The sequence below is a fragment of the Crinia signifera genome, chromosome 6, assembly GCF_055691185.1.
Source record: "Crinia signifera chromosome 6, ASM5569118v1, whole genome shotgun sequence".
In the NCBI taxonomy this organism is placed as follows: Eukaryota; Metazoa; Chordata; class Amphibia; order Anura; family Myobatrachidae; genus Crinia; species Crinia signifera.
In genome coordinates, this window is record NC_139222.1 from 102,958,161 (window position 1) to 102,984,881 (window position 26,721).

A 26,721-nucleotide genomic window follows, 5' to 3' on the forward strand; every position below is an offset into this window, starting at 1 on the left:
GTCGACATGACTTAAGGTCGAATTTGCATAAAGGTCGACATGAGGAAGGTCGACTGGTCATAAGGTCGACATGGGTTTTTCACTGTTTTTTTATCCGAATGTCGACACAGTTGGCAATGAGAATCGGACCCTCGCATCGCTCGCGATGCTTCGGGCACGGTGCTTCGCTGCGCTCGGCACACTATTTTATTCTCCCACCACGCCCTAGTGGATGGTAGGGCATGAAATACCGCCTGTCGGCACATGTCGGCTCAAAAAACAGTGAAAACCCCATGTCGACCTTATGACCAGTCGACCTTCCTCATGTCGACCTTAAGTCATGTCGACCTTGGCCCATGTCGACCCTAAGTCAGGTCGACCTTCCTGCCAGTCGACCTAGTGGGGTCGACCTAATGACTGTAGACCTAAGTTCATTCTAATAGATGACCGCTTCCCATTTTTAGTATGTTGAAAATACTAGCATTCTATTACTGTATAGTATGTGGGTTATCCAACATGAGAATGGATGATTTTACACTTTATCAAAAGTTGGAGAGATTAGGGGCCAGATTCTCTAAGCTTCAAAAGTGATAAAATGGAGAGTAATAAACAGCCAGCCAGCCAATCAGCTCCTACCTGACATGTCAGAGACTGTATTTGAAAAATGTCAGACAGGAGCTGATTGGCTGGCTGTTTATCACTCTCCATTTTATCACTTTTGAAGCTTAGAAAATCTGGCCCAAAGTACTAACCAAACCACATTTCATTTTACAGGATGTAATTTAAAAAAATGAAAGGATCTGGTTGGTTGGCGCTTTATTTCTTTCTAAGCTTTGATATTTTTTTCCAAAGAGATACACGAAACAGTGGTTGGTTGGTTGGTTGCTATGGAAAACTTCTCCAATCAGCTTCTACCTTATAAAATGTACTTCATAAATGCTACATTGAAGCAGATTGGCTGCTAACAATTTCTTCTCTACTGGTCAATTCTTTATACATCTAGGATGGTATTAAATTGTTATCTCACACCCACTCTCCCGACTAAAATGACGGGAGATCGGGTGCAATATAACAATTATCACGGGTTGATGCGCGTTCATGTGCAAAAACCCAGGATAAAATTGCAAATGTGAAAGGGGTATTACACATGCTTTTGAAGCAGTGACAACCTAGGTCGGCACCTTTCACACTGAACCCAGGATGACCCTGCATTTCTATGAGAATATCATTGAAAGTGAACTTTTTTAGGCCCACAACGATGAGGTAATTAGGGAGTGGGGTAAAGGGCGAGCCTTTGCAGACATTACAGGCTTTCGGGGGTGAAATAGCACTGCTGGGGTCTGTTGTGTCGCAGAACTTGCAGTGTCTTCCTGTATGCTGTGTGATTGCCAATGTAGACATTGCAGGCTTTCAGGGGTTAAAACGCACTTCTGTGGTGCCACAGAACATGCACCGTGTCTCCCTGCTTGCTTTATGCTGCCTCTGGGCGTGTCTATGAGTGTCCACCACAACACCAGGAAGTTGCCCTGTTAGCAAATCAGCATTAGCAGAGGCAACACGGGAAGGAGGGACATGTCTCTGCCATTTCACATCAGCCAGTAGTCTGGGAAGGACCCAGGAGAAACCCTGCTACCTAGCAGGGTGGAAATGCCAGCGAATTTACCCATGGAACCTTTCACACCAGCGGCGGGTTGTTCACAGACCCAATCCGGGAATTTAGGCTGATGTGAAATGGGTATAAGGTGCCCCATACACGTTATAATTATTGAATAAAAATATTGTATACAATATCGCATATTATTACATCTGTTTTGCGAGATAAGATCTAGTTCAAAAAGTATGTGCAAAACCGAGATGCGATATTGTATACAATAATTGTAACGTGTATGGGCACCTTTAGAAACTGCTTATTAGCTGCATATGCAGAGGTATGCCTCAAGGAAGTGTCTGAGTGACATGCAGACCAGGCTCATATTCAGTGTAAATGGGGTTTACCCAGGTGAAAAATACATTGTAGACCAGAGTTTGAATCTTGCCCAGAACCTGTGTCAGACCTGGTTTTGCGGTTTAAGTTAGTTATTTCTAGAAACCACCCCCCAACAAAATGCACCACCTCTTCAGTATTCTTAGGTCAAGAAATTAGGCCTAAAGGTGCCCACAGACGCTACAATTGTACTGTGCTATGCGTTTTTGACTGTACAATGGTTCTATACAATTTTTCTTCCAGCTTGCTATGATATGTGCACTTGGATGCATGTGATGAACCCATGTTTGTAATGTTAAATTTCAGATGTAGTCTAAAAAGTACGTGCAGCACGTACTTTTTTAGACATACAATATCGGGCTCCAGGGAACATAAACACCATCCAATAATTGTACATAAGATGCAATTTGTGCTTAAAAAGTACAAAACGCATTCGATAATTGATGCGTCTGTGGGCACCTTTACACTGACTGCTGTATTCAGAGCTCTTGTTCATTTATACAATGCAGCTGCTATGGCTATTACTACACCCTGGCCATATCCAAGTGGCAGGACAATAAGGGTGTCAGGGGTAGATTTATTAAGTTAGGTGAAGTGATAAAGTGTCTGGTTTTAATCACCGGCCAATGAGCTCCCAATTGTCGTTTTTTCAAAACAAGCCTGTAACTTGTTTGGTTTTTATAACCGGACAATCAACTCCTAACTGTGAAGTCACAGGCTTGGTTTGAAAAAACTAGTTACAGTACTTCTGTAGTTTCACGGCACCAGTATGGCACCGTGCGTCTGAGTCCCCTTGCGAGGCTCGCTTCACTCGCCCACACTGCGGGCTCGGTGCCTCGCCACGCTATTTAAAATCAACTCCATGCCAACATGGATAGTGGGGGGTATGAACTATCCATGTTGGCATGGAGTTAAGTTACTTTTTTTGACATATTTCGTGGCGAGCGTAGAACCCGGAAGTAGCACGGCGCTATGCTGGCGCCGTAAAACTACAGAAGTACCCAAGCTCATTGGCCAGTGATAAAAACCAGACACTATCACTTCACCAAGCTTAATAAATCTGCCCCTCAATCCTATTAGGTGTGATTTGAGAGTAGTTTTATAAAATTCAGACATTCACACAAATCCTTGCTCCAGAAATTTCTCCAATGAAGAACACATTCATGTAGTTGCAGCAGTGGGGGTTCAAATTTTCTACAATATGTAATGTTGGTTAAAAAAGTGGGAAAACCATCCTGGGACCCAGAAACATCATAATTATTTATTTATTACTATAGTGAATCATTTAGAACAGACATGTCCAACGTTGGCCCTCCAGATGTTGTGAAACTATACATCCCAGCATGCTTTGCAATAGTTTTAGCATTCTCTGTGGCAAAGCATGCTGGGATGTGTAGTTTCACAACATCTGGAGGGCCAACGTTGGACATGCCTGATTTAGAAGGATGGTAAGGGGCAATAGGAAAATATAAGATGCTATTAACGTTAAACGGGCTTTAAAAAAAATAAAAACCCTAAAAATGTGTTTAGCAGTATGCTTGATTAAACATTACTATTGATTTTAGAACACTCACCACAGTAGCTGGGTACAAGGGTTCACTCTGCTGGATGTAAAATGTAATGCAATCTCCTTTGCAAGGAGAGCAGAGATTTAAGTAACCTCGTATAAATCCAGGTCCAATGTACTAGTTAATAAATTGGGAAGTATATGGCTCAACCTCTTGGATTAGAGCAGGCATGGCCAAGCTGTAGCGCTAGAGCTGTAGTGAGTGTACACTAGCATCCACTAATAGCAGAACTGTGGCAGGGCATACTGAGACATGTAGTTTCACATCACTTGGAGCGGCACAAGTTAAACACCATTTCAAATACTTTGTACAGATGGAGCCAGGCTCTATCATTCCACCAGCTCACCATACCGCTGTTTCTGGCAGGGAAACACAAGCGTCTCACACATCCCATTGCTGAGAACGGGGCGCGCAAGCATCTCGTGCACGCTCCATTCTTGGTGGACGGATCGGGTCAGCAGACGGCAGGATAGGAGCGGCCTCATCTGTAAATCCCTCAACGGTTTAGCATTCATTTACTAAACTTTTATCTGTAAGTCATTAGAATAGACCTAGAACCAACAACCACTTTTTGTGCTAATGAAGCACTTAACAGGGTGCTGAGACTATAGCTGCATAAAATGCTGCCTCTCCTTAGTGATGGAAACCAAAAGGTGGCAAAACTTTTATTCTTTAAAGTTCATACTCTAGAGGAGGCATGTCCAAACTATGGCCCTCCAGCAGTTGTGAAACTACAAGTCCCATCATTCCTTGCCAGTTTTGATAGTAAACTGTAAAAAAGCTCAAATAATTGATTAGTTTATTCAATTTGTCTGAATTACCAGTTTTCAGACATTTGGAAGCAACTGACAATTTGTTCTGAAATGTTACCAGATTTTTGTTACAACCTGCAAGATTAATACAGATAAAGATATAGGGGCAGATTTATTAAGCTTGGAGAAGAGATAAACTGGAGATAAAGCGGAGAAAAGGTAAAAGGAGATAAAGCACAGCCAATCAGCTGTGTTTGAAAAAGACAGTTGGGAGTTGATTGGCTGGTGCTTTATCTCCTTTTACCTTTTCTCCGCTTTATCTCCAGTTTATCTCTTCTCCAAGCTTAATAAATCTGCCCCTTATTGTCTTAAGTATAGCTGGGCATACACCTAAACAACCAACTGGGCATACACCTAAACAACCAACAGCTGCCACACCAAGTATCACTGGGCCACGGACATGTATTTATATTATAGGTTACAAAGAACTGAACAGATGAGGATTATAAATCTGCTAAATTTGCATCCAAAAGAAACAAAAAATGGTTGCAAAAGCAACACAAATGGGCGCTGTATTGGGGTGTGATGTGAAGCTGCTACTATACAAGGGATTGAGGGTCCCTTAGAGAAAGACAAAAAAAGATACAAAAAGAAATAGTAGCGCTAGCAATATTAAAATTAATGGGATTTAATATAAATAAATGGTACACAACAAGTTAAAACATAAACACCAGCATCTGCAATTGATTGACTGCCTACTTAAAGGGATCCCTTCCTATTATGCCTCCTAATTGTGTCCGGAAAAAGCAAATAAAATCTCCTTGTTGTGGAGATATAGATAATTACCGCGGTGGTAGACCAAGTGAGGATTATTCCTTTTTTAGGATTGCATATCAGCAAAGTCCATCAGATGGCAATGGGGGGATTCCCCTAAGTTTCCATACAAGCGGTGTTTAAAAGTGAAAATAACACTCCGGTGGCAGCTGGTCTGGGTCCAATTTGGCAGAAGGTAAGTAACTGGCGTGGAGGCACCTCCACGCCAGCTACTTACCTGCTACCTACCTGCCGAATTGGACCCAGACCAGCCGCCACCGGAGTGTTATTTTCACTTTTAAACACCGCTTGTATGGAAACTTAGGGGAATCCCCCCCATTGCCATCTGATGGACTTTGCTGAGATGCAATCCTAAAAGAGGAATAATCCTCACTTGGTCTACCACTGCGGTAATTATCTATATCTCCACAACAAGGAGATTTTATTTGCTTTTTCCGGACACAATTAGGCGGCATAATAGGAAAGGATCCCTTTAAGTAGGCAGTCAATCAATTGCAGATGCTGGTGTTTATGTTGTTTTAACTTGTTGTGTACTATTTATTTAGATTAAATCCCATTAATTTTAATATTGCTAGCGCTACTATTTCTTTTTGTAAATTTGGATCCAGCCTACACACGGTCAATAAGGCTTGCTATTCAATCCCAATACGATTGGGATCGCATGGCAAGCACCAGACATGCATGCGATTTGGACAATATAGTGTCGATCTGCACTATATAGTCATTGCTGCCATGTCTGTATGGGTTTCGATTTGAGCTGCCACGGGAGCACGCATCGGAATCGCAAAGTAAAAAACCTGTGCGATCGCAATTCGATTTTGACTACATAGTCAAAATCTCATGTAGATTTTACACACCATTACACTAATATTTGTAGATTTACCAGAATATCCCTTTAATCCAGAACCCCGGTCCTGTGTTTGGCTGAAATAAGGTGCAGAAACCAGCTTGAATTTAGTCAGCCACAGAGCCTTTGATTAGATGTTGCCATTATGAAATTGTACCACTTCTATAATGTAGGGCCCCTTGAGAGGGATAATTAACCCACCCCAAAACTAGACTTACCGGAATCTGCAAATATAATCTCTATAGGATCTCCAACCATTCTTTTATTATATTCCAGACATTTCTCAGTTTTCTTCTGTAATGTTATACATTGTATCTGTTATTAAATGGTTCAGGAGGAAAAGTAACCTTGCTCATGTCGGCAATTAAAGTGCTTACCACCATATTATGAAGATTTCAGATCAGGAACGAGCATGCGGACACCCAATGGCTCTAGGTTTTTACAGCTACACACAGTCTCACACTGCTGCTAGTTTTAAGCACCAAGCATGTATAACTTAACAGGCAACTATGTGAAGATCCCAGATATTTGCTTATAGGGAATACAGATAAGTAACTCCGATCAGAATCAGAACACACTGGTCGTGGAATTTCACATGACTCTCAGACAACCAAAGAAAACGGCTCACACAGTGGACAGAATCTAACCTTGATAAATAAAACCATGTTTATTTACACCAAATAGTTCCAACATTAGATCTGTCACAGGTGAAGGAGAAAGTATTATCTGTCACTGGGACAGCTCCTTGCTGGACAATGGGAAAAAATAAAAATAGATTGGGGGGGGGGGGGGGGGGGGGGGGAGTCATTGCTGCTTGGGAACAGAAAAAAAAAAATGGTGGAAACGTGAGGGTGGCCCAAGAGTTAAGTTCCCTCAGTGGATAAGAGAAGAGCATGAGGTAACTTATTACAGGAGGGAAGCGTCAGTAGGACAGCCCCATTTTAGGAATATTGGGAAGTTTAAACAGGCTGCCAGTTAGGTCCTTACTAGGTAAAAAGTGGGATGTCAGTAGGACAATTTTGCAGGGGTGAGGGAGAACATTGACAGTCTATAGGACGGTTGCCGCTCTAGGGCTCAATGGAATGTCAAATTCCTAAATGATCAAAAATAACCATTTCTCATCAGCCAACGTTCCCTATTCGGTGAAACAGTTTTTCTTTGGAAAGAGTACAGGATGAGCCAGAATGTCAGTTCTCCTTTCCCAGCATGCATCACAAGGTACAGCTCACAAAATTAAAACATTGTGTAAGCACCAGGTGACTGCTTATTATGCACCTGGCTCTTTTCCCGCCTCTCTTTGCAGCTGCATAAAAAGGGAACGCTATCTGGAAAGGCATTTGATAGTAAAGTTATATCATCTCTTGGGTAGATCTCAGCATTTTATAGGGACAGTGAAGCCAGCTATGAGATGTATGATAACCAAAAGTCATAGCAACGTCAAATACAAAGAGGTTGCTGCTTTGCGTAGGGAAATTCTCTTTAAAAAAAAATAAGGACACCATGCAGGGCCAGTATATTTGTCTTGTACACCCAACCAAATTACAGGCATTTTCATTCTTAGTGCTGCTCCACAGCAAAGGCCAGGAGATGAATGACACATGGCGAAAGCCCCTCATCCCTCCCACTGCAGTAGGGACAAATTAAAAGGGGTGCAAAGATTAAAAAAAAAACTAATCTGGGAAACATCTGAGGGCATAACAGGGCGACCCCAGTCCAGGAGCCACATTTCAGAGACATGAGGGCACCCTGTCACCAAGAGCCATAACAAATGTAAAAAAAAAAAAAAAATTCAGCCTATAATATTTTTTTGTTTTTTTTATATATAATGACAGAACTACTATAAATCCACAAGCAACTGCTCAGACACGGCGCGTCCAGGGAGGCTCTCTTGCTCTTTCAGCAGCCCCCTTTTCTCCATGTTTGGTAGGAGTAGAGACAGGACAAGGGGCTGAGGGTCAGGGTCTTCTCTTGGACCTGCTGCCCTCTCCTGATGAGGCGCCAGAACAATGAATCCCTACTGGGGGGCTCCAGCAGTGGCTGCTACGGGCGTCCCGAGGGTATTGGTTGCAGAGATGACTGGTGATCCAGCTAGAGAACCCAAAGCTGAAGGAGTTGGCACCGTGGAAATCCCTGAAAAAAAAAAAAAAAAGGAAACAGACCACCATTAGCTCAGTAAGAGTATTATACTGCTTAGTTTAATGGGTGGAGGGATCCAGCACAAATGCCAATGGTGATTCTAGTGGTGTCTGTGACTTTTACAAGGACTATGGGTAACAATGACGCCCACAATAGTATCCATAAGGTAATGAATTCAGACTAAACAAATCAAAGCATTGTACCAGGCCTGATGAAGGCTGATATATCATTAAGAAAATTGATGTCTATAGTAAGAATAGTCATGTAAATACTGTAGTTAATGGCATCTGCTGCAATTAATTGATCAAATAAGATTTGCATAATCTGGTACAACAGGCCGGGGGAATATACTGGATCCTCCATGTAAAATGACAACCCGTACACGAGTGTCCATTACAAAGTAGTTATATTTGCTTTAGCAGACAGCTAATAAATAGAATGCTAAAAGCTGGGAAGAAGTTTCTTTTCGCAAGGTTTTTGTTTTTAAATCGGCAATTGCCCCCACCCAAACAATTACTGGATATTGAGGCTCATACTACTATTGAAGTTTTATTTTAAAAGTAATATTTGTGAACTTTACATCGACGTGTATCCTTTTATAAAATAAACTCCATTGAAACACTTGCTATAATCCTATAATGAAGACACCTCCCCTCCCCCCAAAAAAACACAAAGTTCACGAATTGAAAACTATGATGTAAAAAGACTAGCTTTGCAAAGGCTTGCCCCATTTCATTTAGTAGAATGAGGACATGCTCCCCCTGAAGAAATCTAGAGCCATAGCTGTTTATCCGCAAGTGATAACAAAGGCCTCAAACCCAAATAGATTTAGCCTTTAGGAGTAGTGGTTCTGACTCCTAGGGCAGTGTAAATACAGCATGGTCCATAAGTGTGGAAACCCCCTTAAGAAAAAAGGAGTAAGGAAATATTAATCCAGTGTCTACACATGGGAGTGGGGGAATTTCTCTAGGGCATGTCACCAGTATGGCATCTTCGATGCAACTCATTTTTCTAGATTAGTAAAGTGGTCATGTGACATAACAGATGCATAGTTGCATAAGAAATGGTGTTCTTTGTTTTAATGTATTTTTTATTAATTCTATAGTTTTAATGGAGTATTCTCTTGCAGGTAATGAATGACAATGGCACGAACACAAACAGAATGTCTTCAAACCTGGAGAACAACGCACGCATGCTATTGGATAAACCAAAAAGTGAATGACCTAACTGCTGCACCGATATCCTTTTCAAAGAGCACACAACATGAACACAACTTTGTCGGTCTTGTGAATGCTGGGTTAGTTGTACGCCTTTTTGATTTATTCCCAGCTCATTCCATTTCTATTAATTTGGCAACTCCGCTGTGAGTAATGGTTGGCCTATTTGGGTGATGTTGCAATAGCACATATGCTTCATCCTCTAGATACTAAGTAAATCTGAACACATCTGTTAGTGCCATTCTTTTCCTTAAAAAAATTGATGTGTCACATGATGATAATTGCAACACACACAATTAGAGTTGCATCCGAGATATGCTGGCCACACAGACCAACTTTCCTCCAACTAGTCCCTTGGATGGAATAAAAATATGGTACTGGATGGGAGCAAAGGACAATCAGAAAGGTTGCTCACAAACCCAGGAAAATGGACAAAAACATTGTCAAAATGTTTAAATCAAACAGGTTCAAATACAGTACCGTGGCTGAGCAACAGTTTTTGTTCTTTTCTAGATTTTGGGAGATTTCTGAAGTAAATATTACATTTGCTCCCATCCAGTACCATATTTTTATTCCATCCAAGCAACTAGTTGGATGGTTGGAGGAAAGTTGGTCTGATGTGTGGCCAGCAATAGACATCTTTGTAGCCGCCATACTGATGAAATGGAGTGGGTTGCAAAATCTCAGGGTATATCACACGTGTAGACACTAGATATTTCTTCCTTTTTAATAAGGGTATTTCCACACTTCTAGCTGGGGCCACACATTGTGGCGCAGTGTGTCCAGATCACCGTTTTGTTCACACAGTGCACTGAGTAACACTAGAAATCTGGTCAGCAGTGGCCAGATCCTGGTCTGCAGGATCCACCCACACCACTGTGACCCTCCTTCCTTTCCTCCTTGCAGCTAAGGGCATCCCGCTGACCAGGACCCGCATCCACTATATGGCCCAAGCCTAAGTACTACAGTGTCATTTGTACTATTAAGCGGTCTGTAATTTTAAAGGCCAAATATATATGTATATTACATAAATATATATCACACACACTTAGAAGCTTAGAGAACGGGAATTAAGAGATCAGACTTTGTAAGTTAAACTTAGGTCAGTGTTTACCAGCCACTTTGTGCTTAAGTATCCCTAATTTGGACAAAGTTTTGAAAAGATTTGTAGGATATTAACAATATATAGTTGCCTTCAATTTACATTTGTGGCCATACGATACAATATACAACACCAAATTAGAGTTTGACATTACATCAGCCACATATAAATACAGATGCTGTTACAGAGCATCTTTGCAAACACAGCTTACACAGAACCACCACCAGAGGGAGCCCTGCTACATCTGCCAAAGACTGACCTGACTTGTCACGGACACTGGACTTGGGCAGGGACTGACCTGACATCATACTGGCGCTACTGACTGGGGTGCTTCCGCTGGGCATGTTAGAAGAGCCCATCCGAGACTGGTCCTTCACAATTGGGTCTGCGGAATAAGATACATGAGAATAGAGACCAAACCATATACCTTATCAGTATGAACGAACAAAGGAGAGGTCATACTCACAGAAGTAAGGGTGGTCCATGGCTTCACGAGCAGTCAGTCTTGTCTGGTGGTCGTATCGCAGCAGCTTATCAAGGAAATCCAAAGCTTCGGGGCTGACCAAGTGTTGATTCTCACTGTGCACAAAGCGCTCCCATCGCTTTCGGGAATGTCTGTGGCATGAAAGAGGGAGACTAATTAAGAGTCTCAAAAACCAGTAGAGTTCCTATTGCGGGGGATCTAAATAGGGGGGATACTAAAACATTTCAATGTGATGGTGACTACCACAAGGCTAACTTACCTGCCCAGAATATCATTGAAGCGAGGATCCAGCTCAATATTGTATTTGTCAATGTAGTCATACAGATCTTCTGTCCCCAGCACCTTGGCTATTCTCACCAACTGCATAAGAGAAAACAAAACAACGGTGAACGTTTGAGTCCTATCATGCTTCTTATCCTACCTGCATGTGAAACCACACCAGCCAACAAATGTTGTACTTTAAATGAAAACCTTGTAAATAAAGTTTGAAACCATTAGCGTTTGTTTTCTCTGCTTTTTAGGGTGAAGGGGTAAGTCGTTTTAGTCAAATGGAAAAACTATTTTTGGTACTTGTGTATTTTAGCAGCGCCCCCGATGTTGGTCGGACGATGTTTTAGTCGCATCGAATGCCATGTACCAGATGGCAAGCGATGCGATTTTGGCCCCCTATACCATTAAAAATTGTATAAGCGCTTTTAAGCACCCAAATGGGTGCTTACGATGTTAAATGCAGCCCCACGCCAACCCCCCACTATAAACGTGAACCCCTCGCCACACTTTATATTCTCAACTCTACGCCAACGTGGATAGTGGGGGTATGAAAAGGTCGTGGGACGCGTACCGCCGCCTCTCGCGGGCGCGCTGCGCTCGCCACACTTTGAGTTCACGTGTATAGTGGGGGGGTGGCGTAGGGGTGCATTTAACATTGTAAGCACCCATTAGGGTGCTTATACAATGTTTAATCGCATCGCATTGTATGGCATATACAATGTCATAGAATTTTAAAATTGTATGACATTGTACAGCATCGCATGCCTTTTGGTATGCGATGCGATGGGTGCCGCTAAAATACACAAGTACCGCATTTAACATTGTAAGCACCCATTAGGGTGCTTATACAATGTTTAATTGCATCGCATTGTATGGCATATAAAATGTCATACAATTTTAAAATTGTATGACATTGTACAACATCGCGCAATATCGCATCGCATACCATCGCATGCCTTTTGGTATGCGATGCGCGCTGCTAAAATACACAAGTACCCTATTTTTAGGCCTAGGTGGAAAAAATAGTCCGCGGTGAAAGACACCTGGATTAGCAAATTACCCACTGATCCACATTTTTTTGCCCATGCCTTTTCGCTATTCCAACATGCATTTTGACAGTACCGCATTTTCTGGCAAGTATAAAATAAATAAATCTGCACTGAAATTCAAACGAAAATGTAAGGTGCAGGTTTTTTTTCCAACTGTCCGAAAAAACCTCACTTGATTGAATACCTCTAGGTCTACACTAAAAAGTTAATTTTGCAATATGCAAACTGAGACTGAAATGAGGGGCATTAAAGTTTATGGGGTGTTAACAAATTGGCACCTGATTGAGCAATTCAATTATTGTGCTGATCAGGTATAAATCCCATAATATCCCTATTTCTGCTTGCAGAACCCAGAGGTGGGGAACAGATTTGTTGAGAAGTATGCCTTTAAGTGCCCAAATGTCACTTTGCATTATGCTCATTGGTATAGATGGGTTTGAATGGCTAAACTCTGCTTTTGGCTGCCCAGGAACATCCTGTTTGCTAGCAGGACAACTCTAACTGTGTGCTTATAGCGGGTCTAATTTCTTGACCCTTTATGTATAAATTTAGAGAATACTGGCTCCATACACAAGATAAGGATTTCCCGGATACATCTATAAACAGATGTAGTGTCTACAGGTTGTCAGCAGTTGGGTAAAAGGCAGAAATACCATAAGTCACAGGGTATGTATGCACCCCAACAAGCAAGTGCAGTATTAAAAAAAAAAAAAAAAAAAAGGTACACATTCAAAATAAACTGCACTAGTCAACAGGATTCACACAGTGTACATGCTGTTTGAAACCACCTGATAGTCACATCTTTGATGTAACTGTGAGCAAGGGGCATTCCACCAAGATTGACTTGTGATTTCATAATAAAAAAGTTTTTGCTTTGACTTCCATAATCAATTACATAAATTCTGGTTTAAAACATTATACTTGGCTCATACTGAATTAGCCATGTGCAGGTTAAAGTGGCCTCACAGGATATACTTCTGCTTACAGCCTATTGAGGCGCGAGCTAAAATTAGAGATGTACAGGCTCTGATTTACATGGATTCCAAATCTTATTGGCTATCAACAACTGTCATGTGATTTGGGATAGCCAATAAGATCCTGCTTTGAAAACAGAGTAAATCGGAGCCTGCACATCTCTAGCTAAAATCAGCCAAGTGTATTCGGCATGATGAATTGTAACTGCAACCGGAAAAAAAAAAAAAAAAAGAAGGGGGTCCAGAGTTCCCTTTAGTAATTCTGTAGGAAGAGAAAATATTTCACAATGCAAAAATCCAGGCCTTTTAATAAAAGATATAAAGAATCTCATAACTCGGTCGACAAGCAGTGTCTCACCTGATCGTAATTATCATGTCCGTGGAAAAATGGTTCCTTTCTGAAGATCATGCTGGCCAGCATACAGCCCAAGCTCCACATATCTAGACTGTAATCATACATCTGCAAAACACAAGTCAAATATACATTTGTATACACACTTCATATACAAGCACTGCGTACACTTCTGTACTGTAAGACCGCATACCTGTTGTACCAGTTTCATTTATAAAAGTATAAAAAAAAAAAGTCTCTAACTTGACACATGAAATTAGATTAAGAGTCATACCTGGTAATCAACAAGGAGTTCTGGCCCCTTAAAGTATCTGGAGGCAACTCTAACATTATATTCCTGGCCTGGGTGATAAAACTCTGCAAGGCCCCAATCTATTAGTCGGAGCTGGGAAGAGATAATAATTCATCAGCTTTGACGTGAACCAAGCAGTATGACAGGACAAGGGATATCCAACCTTTAGCATTCTGGGATCACCTACCTTTCTGTGCTCATGGTCAATCATAACATTATGTGGCTTCACGTCCCTGTGCATGATACCCATACTGTGACAATAATCCAGGGCCTGCAGGCGACAATACAGTCAGTGTACATTTTGAGGAAAGGTGTTCTGAATGTTCTCTAATAGACAGGAAGAAATGGCCACAGCCAAAGAGGTCATACCTTTAATATTTCATACATGTAGAACCTAATGTCGTAATCTGTTAGAGTCTGATATAACTGCTGTGGAGAGCAAGAACAAAAATACTCTACTTAGTGAGCAACCTGTTTAAATCTGGGACACTTGATACCAACAAACCACGTTCTTCATGCTCACCTTAAAATCTGTATTGTTGACATGTTCAAAAACCAGTGCCGGCGTTCTGGACTATGAGAAGCCAGAAACAACAGAAATTAAATCAAAATGTAATAAATGGGACAGAGTTAACTTGCGGGGGATGATGATCTAGTTATTGGATCTAAAAATGTCTGCTACAAGACTATAAAGCCTGCTCACCACAGGATCTTTCACTATGTCAGCCAGTGTAATGATGTTAGGTCCTCCTCGCAAGTTCTCCAGAATCTTGATTTCACGCTTAATTTTCTTCTTCTTCACAGGCTATAAATAAAAGGTGGAGACAAGAGGTGTGATGAGGTAGTAATGAACCTGTGTACCGAGGCATTGTAACTGCTTCAGTACCATGATGCAGTTGGCCTTTCACATACTCTGTTCACCCGACACTAACCCTCATTTGGGACACTGGTAAATCTTCAAGGCCACTAACAAAGCTTGCTCTGCTATTACATGTTATCATAGAACCCAAAGCAATTTTGAGTCCAAGGTTTTTTGAGACAAATAAGCAAGGAATAGGGCATGTTAAAGCTTCTCTTCTATGAGCAGTGTCAGGAGGAAATATCACGCGGTGCAAGCAGAAAGACCATTGGATAGCTGCATTCACAGACCTTGCATTCTCATTGGTTCTCTTGCTTATACACCACTTACATAGTTTTAAAGTAGTGCATGAAAACCGGTTTCTTTAGGAGGCATTGTTGATAAAAAATGTAGGAAAAACCATTGTGTCGAGGGCCAGCAATATTGTACATGCCACCTGCATTCAACATATTCTGCCATTTTGCGGTACAGCGTGACTGTCAACTGAGGAATATTAGTCTGGAATAGATGCATCCCAGAAGTACTGCACAAATAAAATGATCATAATGGATCATCGCACAAAAAACAGTCTCCACTGCAATTATCCATAATGTGAACTCTAAAGAATAAACTACAAACCTTGAGAATTTTCACCACAACTTTTTCATTATTGGTAATGTTAATGGCTTCAAAGACTTCACTGTACTTTCCCCGACCGAGTTTCCTGACCAATTGGTAGTCATCTTGATTCCTGAAGGAATAGCAGAACCACGTCAGTGCATTTGCAGGATATACAAGTGTAAATGCTCATGATCGGACTTTTGCCCTTTTATACAAAATACATCACTATCTGGTAATGGAAACCCATTAAAGTACTCTTGCTGGTATTACTGCCCTAACCTCCTAATACCTGCTGAAGATGCAGGGTGGCTGTCATTACTACACACATGTGGAATCATCCCTTCTTTTGGACTAAGGTGATCGAGCCAGCAAGTTTTATTCTCCAAGAGGATTTGCCCTAGTGTCTTCGTTTTTGGTTGTTGAATCTCCTATGTAGACCTCAGTTATTTTATAAGACAATGCTGCTCTGACATATTCTAATTGCCTCTAAGGCAGTCATCCCTGTATATTGGAGACGCCTGTCCCTACAATGACTGAATGGTGCTCTCAAGTAGAGCACTATATAATTCCGGATCACCTTACTCCTACCTAGGGCAGCATTCAATGCTCTGGCGAGCGCAGCACAGCGTAGGTCATTCAACGCTAGCCATGAATGCGCCATTTTTCCACCCATCAACATGCCTCCCGCTCTCCCCATTCAACGCATCAGCTGCTTGACTTCCCTGATGGCGAGCACTGACCAATGCAGTGTACGAGGAGTAAATGGCTCCCCATTTGTTCAAATAGTGCAGAGAAATGCAGAAAAACGCAAATTAGCCTAAAAGAAAAAAAAAATCCAAATCACAATCTAATGGTATGTATCTCTTTAAAGGCCAAACGAAGGAGTGAGGTAGAAGAGGCAAATCATGGGTAATAACTGAGATGAATCATCGGTAGAATAAACAGTAAGAAAAAATAATAATAATATAAAAAAAAAAAAAATATATGAATGTGGCGCTTTTAAAGAATAATATAGATCCTTCAAATAAAAATAAAAAATAGACTTGTAAACACCAAAAGTAGTACATAAGTTGAGTTCACCTAAAAAAGATGCAGAGAGCAACAAAAAAAAAGAAAACGAGTAGTGTTCTCCGTTTTAGCACCGAATACACAAACTGTAAGGTATGCTAAATTTCCCATAATAAAACCGCAAGGATCAAACGGCAAATAGCTCGCTGTTCATTTTTGGCAAACTAGGAGCATAGAGTAGGGTGAAGAAGAAGAGCGATCCTCGCCGGAAAAATACAGCGAACTGGGAGCATTGAATAACTAACCTGACTCTACCTCTATATTTAGGTCGTTCTATTCTGATTTGACAGGTGGTTCAGTCCCTATCGCAGACACTTTGTTGGCTATCCATTACCCCGGGCTGTGAAGTATCTCTCTCACATCTCATTTTTTTCTTATTCTTCCACTTCTACCTTTTTATAGGTTTTAATTTTCACTTTTGATTTTATGCCACCAAAGTGCACAGGCGAAATTTACAGAACCCAAGATGCTGCGTTAACTTTTCTTAGACACCATTTCTGTATTTGATGTTCTAGGGACTAGTTGTTTACATTTTGTATTTGTGTCACTGCGCTCTTTGTTTCATGTTGACCTGTTTATAAAGTCTCTTGTAATACTAATGAATAATCAATAAAATAAATCCTATATCTGCTACTGAGAATGTCTCCGACATGGCACTCAGATCAGGGACTCTGAACTTCCCTTAATATCAACAAAGTTGCTGCTATCTGTGATGTACTTTTGTGATCAACACTTACCTACAGCAGAGGAAGAACAAGAATCCAAGTACAGAGACCAGAGAAAGTGCACTGATCCCACATACTATCTATCACTACATACAACACACACACACACACACACACACACACACACACACACACACACACACACACACACACACACACACACACCTCATCTGACCTGTGTAACATTGCTTAGAGTTAGACAATTAAATAAAATGGACATTCAACTGTATTACAGTGCAAAGATAATTGGTCTTCATACTGAATCCTGACCATAGACACATCTTGCCATTAGCAATTTCGGCCGATTAGCTCAGAAAGCAGTTCAATCTACTCCATTAAAAAATCATTCCCATCCACAGAGGGGAGTTACTTTAGTTAAATGACTCAAGAAACATGGAAGTTACACTTCTAAAGAGTGCATATAGCAAACAGTAATGTGTAATGGATTAGTTTCAAAATAGGCACACTAATGGTCAATACACACTGGGCGATTTTGACCAGCGTGTATGGACACCGATATGAAAAAAAAAAAAAAAAATTGCTGACTTTCCATAGCAGGACACTATGGAAACTATCCACCCAGTCGCTCATGTACTGGTAATAGCAGCGGGTGTGCGCATCACTGCTCATCACTGGGTGGCTTTCAGCTCAAAGTCGCCCAATGGCTCTTTAGATGGACGTGGCTTTCTTACTCTGACATATGTAATAAAGCTATACAGTACTTACCCCCATTCTACAACATGCGACTCATAATCCCAATACTCCCGGGGTCTGTGTGTATTCACATCCGTATAGACACGGGCCCGGCTTGGCACAGGTCCCGACATGGCGGTCTGGTTGGCGGCCCTAGATGGACTGTGACTTTAAAGGCCCAGTACAAATAGATTGATGACCTGAGGAGTCTCACTGGAAAAACAAAATAGCAGTTACAGAGCATCTAGACACTACTAATATAAGGACCAATAAACTAAGGAATTAACTGATCATGTGACTTCCCCAATGATCTTCCCTGTGTGCATTTCATGTTAAGTTTGTTACTCTAAAACTTGGTTGATTCAATTCCACACGCTGGGAAGGGCTCCGGCAGGCAGCTACTGGAGCCATACAAATCAGTGCACTCTTAAGTCCAGAGAGGAAATCTGACAAATCTAGGCTGGTGGTGCTGTTTTGTGCCCTAGCAAATAGCATCGCAGTGGGGCACTTATGTTGGAGAACGCCAGTACCAGTGAGCACTCTCCTGGCACTAGTTGCAATGTGCGGAATTGATTTGGCCCATAACATTATTCATAAAAGTTATTTTTTGCATGTTATCCACTGTACACTGTAAACAGAACCTGTTGCCCTCAAACTACTGCCCAAAGCAGTGGTGGGTAAAACTCTGGTCATGGGCAGTCAGCCAATTGTGTTCCGCCTCCAGACCCTCAGCAAACTACATCTTCCTTTAACGCTTAAGTCAATGTAAACACAGTGACGCTTATAAAAGATTATTTGAATAAAAATTTGTGTGCCTAGTTTTGCTGCTGTTAGTTGCTCGTAGAGAGCTTGGATATTTGATACGATGCAAATATAGTGGATGCTACCAATGTTAACAAAGACAAGAAACTAAGGCTATTTAGGATTACTTAATAGTCAAAACAGTTTTGTATTTGTACATGTATACGATTCCTTTACTTGGCCGCTCTGCCCGGTCACTATAATGATAGCATATGCAATTTGGTGCCCATTGTGTAGCACAGTGGTAGCCAACCCTAGCCCTCGAGAGCTAACAACAGTTCACATTTTCCAGACAACCTAGCTGCTGCACTCATTAATCACTGACACATTTTGAAAGATCCACAGATGGAGCTAATTAGCTCACTCGTGATTCTGTGAGGAGACCTGCAAAACATGCACTGTTGGTAGCTCTCGAGGACTAGGGTTGGCTACCCCAGGTGTAGTATATATGGCCAACCAGAAGACCAGATAAGATTTTCTAATTTGCCCAGTGCTCTTTAAAGAGTGTGTACAGAGCAACGATAAATCATACATATTTCGTATGCAATATTGGACACTCATTGGTGCACTCAATATCATATGATCAGGGCTCAAGGGAATTTGGATATCACATCTGTCCATTTACAAGGGATTCAGGTGTGCACCCATCCTTATACTGTAGCTTTAGCAAGGTATCTGTTCAACACAGGCCTCGTTAAATGGGAGCATTAGTTACTACAACTTTATCATAATACTCCCTTTATAAGAAATACATGGTCACATATGTCAAAATGTGTTTGTCAAATCATATGTAACAGCTTATACTGTTACCACATGGAATGAAACCATTAAACAAAAGCCAATATTTATGTTGCTAGAACCATTTCAATTTGACACTTATCAAGAGCTATCTTGGCACACAACTTAAGGGCCGTACACATGGGGTGATTTCAGCCCTTTTTCTAAGCGATCTAGATAGCTTCAAAATGAAGCACATGCTAGATTTTGACTGCATGCAGTCAGATCTCCAGTGTTCTCGCTCAGCACGGGGCTGAAGTTGCCCCGTGTATGTGGGCCTTTACAGTTTTAAACTCACGTAAGATTAATAAAAAATAATAAAGGTCCTGTGTAATAACCAGTATAAGAAATAATGTGATATATTCTAATTTGTCTAAACTATAGTACCCCGAAGGTGCAGTACCATACACCCTCCTTCTGAAATACCAATAAAACTACTATGCAGCTGATCACAGCTCCCCTGCAGTTCTGTCCTCCAATTAAGCAGTAACTTCACATTGCCACAGAGTCTGCATTGCAAAACAAATCAATATACTGCTGAGCCTTCCTACAGATACACACAAATATGCATGGACAGTACGGCACACTGTACAGTAGCCCTGAAACAGACTGCCTGATCCCAATTGACGTGTGGATGCCAGAACCAGGTAATTCATTGTTTTAGAGGGAAATACATATATACACATATATATATATCCTTCAAAGCAAAGGGGTGATGGAAATACATTAATGTATTTGTCTGCATAGTAATTATCCCCGTTATCAATGTAACAAACATTTTTCTTGTTCCATTGTTTGCCAAACTTGTTCCTCAACACCACTGTACAGTTCAGGTATTAAGGACATTCAGGCTTAACACAGACGGTTAAATCGAAGGTATTGAGTCAGCTATTAAACCACCTGCGAGTATAATCTCGTTAAAACAAGGACTGTTTGGTGGTTTTCAAGACAAAGTCTGGGGAACAATGCATTAGGCTGAGGACACCAAGGTATTGGTCACCCACATAAACCTTAGATAGCCTTTAATTGTGTTTCTATATTATGGAGAGTTATGATCAATACATGTATTTATTAATAAGAATGGTATCACAAGACAGATGGGCTCAACATGCAACGAGGTAGTTTATTATTGTGGAAGTTTATAATCTCCAAAGTGAAAACCCCAATAATTAGCTTCTTATTCATAGAGAAACAATGTGAAGTCTTCTGCCAACAATATATAAATAGAAAGGCACTTCTATTTTCCGGAAACATCCAAAGGCATATTGCCCAGTAAAACTCTACTGACCGACCAAAACAGGTAACAAAACTAAACTTATGTTGGTTATACACTGGCAGATAAAACACACCGACAGACCAGGTATCTAACATGAACAAAACATCCAATATCCTGGTCATACCCATTGTCAAATGGCAGGTCTGTCTAAGTGTACTGAATAGTGGGCTACCCAATCGCATCTGTCAAGCATAGAAGGATTTCTCAAACTCCACAGACCGATAACTAAACAGTACATCCACCTTTACATAGAACACTAAAGCAAAAATATTAAACAGGCAGAATATTTAGGTTGGGGAGCAATATCACTGTAGTTTAAAGGCATTAAAGTCTTGTGATACAATTTCTAAAGGCTACCCATGTGCAAAGGAATTAGTTCTACTATGGGGTCGATTCAATATGCAGTGAACAGCGTTGGGAGGGAGCTCCTGCAGCTATTCTAATCAGCCCTCCGCTAACTCAGACTAGTGGATGCCTGCTCGCACCCGTCCTGTGGTGTGACCAGACATCCAAAAAAACTAGGGTGGTGTTACAGTATTAAGCCCTATCGTGGTGCAAACATTGCCACAGGGCACTCAATTTAGAAAATGCCGGTATTCAAACTAAACACAGGCGTTATCCAACTTAGCAGTGCACGGAGTAGACCAGAATCGGGAGTTCCCTCCTGGTGCTATTCACTGCACATGGTATTGAATCTATCCCAATAGGATCAATCCTTTTAAATAAGAGTTTGAGAAAGTACACTTGGGAGAAGTGCATAAAAAAAGTACAGGCAATCTTCTCAAAAGCTCATTCAGAACCCCAAAATGTTGGCAACAGAGTTAAGGAGCCCATACACGCTCCGTTGTGTACGGCTCCTTTCCGTACTATACGATGCGCGCTCCCGCACATCACATAGTACGGTACAAAAAGTATGTGCTGCACATACTTTTTGTTTTAGCTGCACATCTTATCGGATCGCAGTGCATGCACAATGCATGCGATCCGATGTGTACTATTTAAGTCCCAAACGGATCCGTTAAACGGACCGTGTATGGGAAGCTTTAGGAGGATCATCTAACTGCAAATAAATAAATATAGTAAACTGTGCAAAAAGCTATTTATTAAATTGTGGAAAAAGGATAACTCATGTGTTTTTTTGGTACTTTTTCCTAGCACGGCCACCCCGATTTCCATCGGGGTGGTCGTGTCGGAAAAATCGCGTCGGTCGCATCGCATGTGATTTGACCGACCCGATTTTTTAATTGAACCTAATGTGAATAGGGTCCCTGGGACCCGATTTTACATTGGATTCAATGTAAAATATACCCTAGACCCCCAAATTTTACAACGTAAACCCCACCCCATGATAGACGCCAACCCGAAGCGTGGCGAGCGCAGCGAGCCCGCGAGGGGCGGCGGTGCACGTCCTCCGACCTTTTCATTCCCCTACTATCCACGTCGGCGTGGATAATATAAAGTGTGGCGAGCGCAGCGAGCCGACGCGTACAACTTCACAGGTATACGCATGCGCTCGCCTCACTATATATTCTCAACTCCACGGCGACGTGGATAGTAGGGGAATGAAAAGGTCGGAGGACGCGCACTGCCTGCGCTCGCCACGCTTCAGGTTCACGTCAATTGTGGGGTAACGACGGGGCAATATATAATGTGAAATGAATATTGGCCCATTTCACATTTTTTTCAATGTGAGATGGACTTAATCAAGTCCATCTCATCTTGTGCCATTATAATGGCACAAGGCCAACGCGATGCTCCCGATTTCAATGTTAAATAATATTTTAACATTGAAGCCTATGGCAAAATCGGGGGCATCGCGTCGGGGCCAATGTTAATGGTCCCGACCGACGCGATGCCCGCGATTTTTCCTTTGCCGACAAAATGGACCTGATTTCAAAGGAAATTAGGTCCATCGCGGGCATCGTGTACCTTAACTTAAAAGGTACACGATGCCCAAGATTGTGGCCGTGCTAGGAAACAAGTACCGTTTTTTTTATTGTGTGTGAGAGGTGTATCATGTGATGTCTGGTGGGTTTACGCAATTTAAAAATGTAAAACCCACAACCCTTAGCTCCCCATGAATACAACACCTCTACATATAGGTCACCAAATATAAGGTAACCAATTACTAAGTTTTTTTATTTATAGAAATTCACATGAAAAATGATGTCTTGCCAGAAAAAAAAAAAAAAAGAAGGAATTTGCAGAGTGCAATGTGAGTTTGGAATTAAAGTAAGTGCAAACAGAATTTGCAGTGTGAGATGGTCATGAAAAGTCCTTACAGGATGCGGAACTCATCTGTTGTATGAGCATAGATTTTTAAAAACTTTAAAAATGCTTTTTGTCTCATCTATGCCAAACATTGACAGCACAGATATCACATTTGGCCTTGTTAGGGTCGATAAAGTACTTGGAAATAACAAATCTAGTGGAAGTAAAGAACGTGAAACTATATAAAAAAAAAAAAATAATAATCTTTTAGATTTGGAGAATCTTGCCTCTGGGCACCAAAAGTCTTTGGTTAAATGGAAATAAATAAACATTACAGCTACCAACATCAACTAACATGCCATCTGCATTCAACTAACTGCAATATCCATCTACCAATCCCTCAAAATCCACCTGTCACACAAGCACCATAAGACACCAGTGCAGTCACCATGTAGATAAACAAGGATAAACAATCTTTTACCGCTACGGGGAACCACTAGATGCATATTCTACAGTAATGATCAGATCTATGTATCAAATGTGCAACTGCCTGTGGTGCACTCACACCATAATAGGGGACTTGCATGGTACCTCTAGCCAAAAGATGTAGCAAACAAATGACATTGATAAGAGGAACACGCAGCCATATCTGTGTAAATCAGGGCTCGACAAGGTTTTAAAAAATCTAGGAGCCAGGATGAAAGTATAGGAGCCAGTAAACGAAAAATAGGTAAAATGGGCGCCAAAAAGTTACACCATAATGCCTATTACATATGTCGAATAACCATTACATATTATACCACATGCCATAATACCTATTGCATATTATACTTCATGCCATAATGCCCATTACACTGTATACCAAACACCGTAATACCTATTGCACCTTATGCCACACACTTTGATGATATAGATATATATATTTTACCACATGCCATAATGTCCATTACATATTATGCCACATTGATACCAGGCAGGGGCAGATACAGAAAAAAAATGACAATGGGGGGTGCACCGTTACAGGATAATGGATGAGAAGGTAGAGGTGGACAGGGAGAGGCAGGGGGTGTTTCAGAGAAAAAGGTTGACAAACAGGGGGTGACTGACAGGAAGAATCAGTGTGTAACAGGGAGAGGCAGAGGGTGACCAAGAGTGGGTGAAAGGGATAGAGTGTGACAGAATAAGCAGTGAGAGATAGGGAGACTGACAGAAAATGGGTGAAAGGTTGAGGTAGTGAGTGGCAGTGTGAGAGAAACAGAGCGTGACACAGGCATCACTGTTTATACCCCCCAGTACACCCCTCTCCATTTCCCCATCCCCTCATTTCCAATAGAAGCAGTGCTGTTTACTGTACCTAGAGCAGCAAGTCATGGCAGAGTTTATTCTGTCAGGAGTGCTGGCGGCAGCAGCCTCCGGTGTCTTTGCTATCAGACACGTAAGCATCGGGTCCCCGTGGCGGGTTAACATATCAGGACTCCAGGAGTATTTGCAGCAGCCTCTGGTGCCCCCGTCATCAGACACGTGAGCAGAATCCCCGTGGTGGGTTATACTGTTAGCTATAACATCCAGCGCTGCAGTAGCCAGCAGAGCCACGCACAACTCACCGGGCTGCTGCTGTATCGGAGCACGTCCGCAGCACGAATATTTGAAAAAGTCAAGATGGCTCCCGAGCCAATCAGGAGCTACCACTGTAGCTTCGTGCTCAAGTTTTAAATAGCCACGCTGCAGACCTGTTCTGATACAGCAGCAGCCGGGTGAGTTGTGCACCGATCTGCCAGCTGCTGTGGTGCTGGATGTTATAGCTAACAGTATAATCCTCCACGGGGCCCGCTATTGTCATTAATTCAAGTCACTCTGCCCGCCGGAGTACTGCTTCCTGGCAAATCTGGTCGCCATGGTGACCTTGCGCCCGGGTTTTGTCGAGCCCTGGTGTAAATTTTCACTGCATCAAAGATTAAATGCAAAAGTCATATGCAGGTAAGGAAAGTGCACTGTGTTTTGGGGCCCCTCCACAGCTTATGCGAGTTATATTAGCCGCTTTCAGAACAGCACCATTTTTTGCTCCTATACCAATACCCCTTTCACACCAGTCTAAATTCCCGGGTTGGGCCCTACTAGCGCTGGTGTGTAAGGTTCCCAGGCCAAAATCCTGCTATGGAGCAGGGTTGTTCCCAAGTTCAACCCGGGGTCCTGGCCGGTGTCAAAGGGGTATGGGCCCAGGCATGATCCCTTGGCCATATTCCCGGGTGGGTCCCTGCATTTTCTAGTGTGAAAGGGGTATATAGGTAATAGATTGTGGCGTGGGTTACGCTACATAAGTTCCGTAGCGTAAGCTGTGGCTGCAAAGATGAGTAAGTACCCTAACTTGTTACAAGGAAAGAGGTTAAAGGATGACGTGCGGTCTGCCCACAGAAAAATCAATTTTGTTAAATATACAATGGAATAAAAGTTATCTTCAGAAATAAGGATTTTGTCACTATTTACATATATCAACTGAGACGTAAAAGGTATCAACTCAAACGTAAACCTAAAGTTAATTGTTCTATTACCACACTGAGATAGACATACTGTATATAGCGGAGTTTTGGGGTTATCATTTTGATAGTTTAGTAAAGCGTTGTACGATGGGAAATACGGTGTAATGAGGATACCCTAAATATTCTTGTCCATGCTAGCTATCATGCACTAGAAAAGATCAAAAGACCTTGTAAAATGATAGTGATAACCAGATCTAACACTTGATAGGAGTGTTCAGGAAAAGGTGCTCTTTAGACTGCCACATTTCAGTGGGGGCAACACTACACAGATGGTGATTATAGGATATATACTAACACTCAGACGCCACCAGGTAGTAAAACAGAAGGTGGGAACACTGTAGAGTAAGGCCCCCAAAGTAGGATATACCGGCATATGCTAAAACACACTCATCACAGACTCTAAGCTATAAAAAGACTAAAAATGCATCATAGTGCAATCTATCGCAATGGCGGGGGCATCAGTCTTCCTGCGCTGCATTATCATAACTTACCATAAGCTTTACAACCTCAATAATCTCATTAAATATTAACTCTCTGGGACTGGGCATTGGATTCTGAGGCCTGTCTACAGGAACTGAACAGATAATCCTACAAAAAAAATAAATGGTATTTACATGTTCCAATAACTTCCCCCGGGAGCCATAGAGCATAAATAACACTATAAAGTATAATGCAGGCCCACATTACATGAAATCTGCATATAATAAGAATGGTGCGTACAACCATCACTAGCAGACACCATATCTGAATGCAGTACTAGGGAAATACCCCTATCCACTAAAATAGCGCAGTCCCCCTCATATAGCACTCACCACACCCGGCATCACCCCAAAGCCAATACTCCCGCACCTCCACAGTCACCTATCTCAGGGAGGGGCCCGGCCTGACCCCAGCACATACTCCCGGTGCCCTAAATCTCCCAGGGACAGATACCCCGCCCCCCCTCCTTCTCTTTACACCCGGAGATGGCGGAGCTGCGGGTGAGGCCGAGCTCCGCCCCTCCGCGGTCGCTTGTGGAGTTGCTGATGCTGCGCCCCGTCCCCCCGGGGATGTGACCGTCTCAGACTCCGCACCTGCTGTTCCCGCTCCCCGCGGCCGCCGCTCCCGCCGGGATCACACAGACAATATGGCGGAGACACACGGCCGCCAGCCGCAGGTATCACAGCGAGGCAGAACGGAAACGGAAATAAGCTCTGCTCGCTGCGGCGGCCTAGCGGGGCGGTATTTCGGCCGCCATCTTGTGATTGGAAAGTGAACCTTCCCCCTACGCCGGCGGACTCACTGTGCACTTACGGTGAAGTTGTAAGAAGGCACAAAGAGGGGTGCAGTGCAGG

The 26,721-nt window shown here is 42.1% G+C and overlaps 1 protein-coding gene and 1 long non-coding RNA gene across 5 annotated transcripts in view; one reads left to right on the forward strand and one right to left on the reverse strand.

The window, feature by feature from the left end:
* Positions 1-6,607: 6,607 nt before the first annotated feature.
* CSNK2A1 (casein kinase 2 alpha 1) lies at positions 6,608-26,617 on the reverse strand. 4 transcript variants are annotated; one of them, XM_083146630.1, is made up of 14 exons: positions 26,461-26,596; positions 25,879-25,975; positions 17,819-17,998; positions 15,318-15,429; positions 14,544-14,645; positions 14,364-14,414; positions 14,210-14,269; positions 14,028-14,111; positions 13,823-13,933; positions 13,555-13,656; positions 11,163-11,263; positions 10,886-11,034; positions 10,679-10,804; positions 6,608-8,094 (listed from the first exon to the last, which is right to left on the reverse strand). In XM_083146630.1, exons 3-14 carry the CDS (start codon positions 17,917-17,919, stop codon positions 7,979-7,981), a joined length of 1,215 nt encoding a protein of 404 aa, XP_083002756.1. In that variant the 5' UTR covers positions 17,920-17,998; positions 25,879-25,975; positions 26,461-26,596; the 3' UTR covers positions 6,608-7,978. The 4 variants fall into 4 exon arrangements, with proteins under 4 accessions (XP_083002756.1, XP_083002757.1, XP_083002758.1 ...); XM_083146631.1 differs by lacking the exon at positions 25,879-25,975 and having other exon boundaries at positions 14,210-14,266; positions 26,461-26,617; XM_083146632.1 differs by lacking the exon at positions 25,879-25,975 and having other exon boundaries at positions 10,718-10,804; positions 26,461-26,617.
* Positions 26,378-26,721, forward strand: part of LOC146007893 (uncharacterized) — an 88,166-nt gene continuing 87,822 nt past the window's right edge. Inside the window, exon 1 of the long non-coding RNA XR_014444416.1 lies at positions 26,378-26,720. This is a non-coding gene — a long non-coding RNA (uncharacterized LOC146007893). The remainder of the gene's footprint in view (position 26,721) is intronic.

What these genes read in the sequence shown, in the direction of transcription:
- CSNK2A1 (XM_083146629.1), bottom strand. Translation starts at nt 17,919, where the DNA reads ATGTCGGGACCTGTGCCAAGCCGGGCCCGTGTCTATACGGATGTGAAT. An exon ending in ACATGTATGAAATATTAAAG is followed by an intron (nt 14,112 to 14,209) that starts GTATGACCTCTT and finishes TGTCGCCTGCAG; the next exon opens with GCCCTGGATTATTGTCACAG. An exon ending in TTCAATGATATTCTGGGCAG is followed by an intron (nt 11,035 to 11,162) that starts GTAAGTTAGCCT and finishes TTCATGCCACAG; the next exon opens with ACATTCCCGAAAGCGATGGG.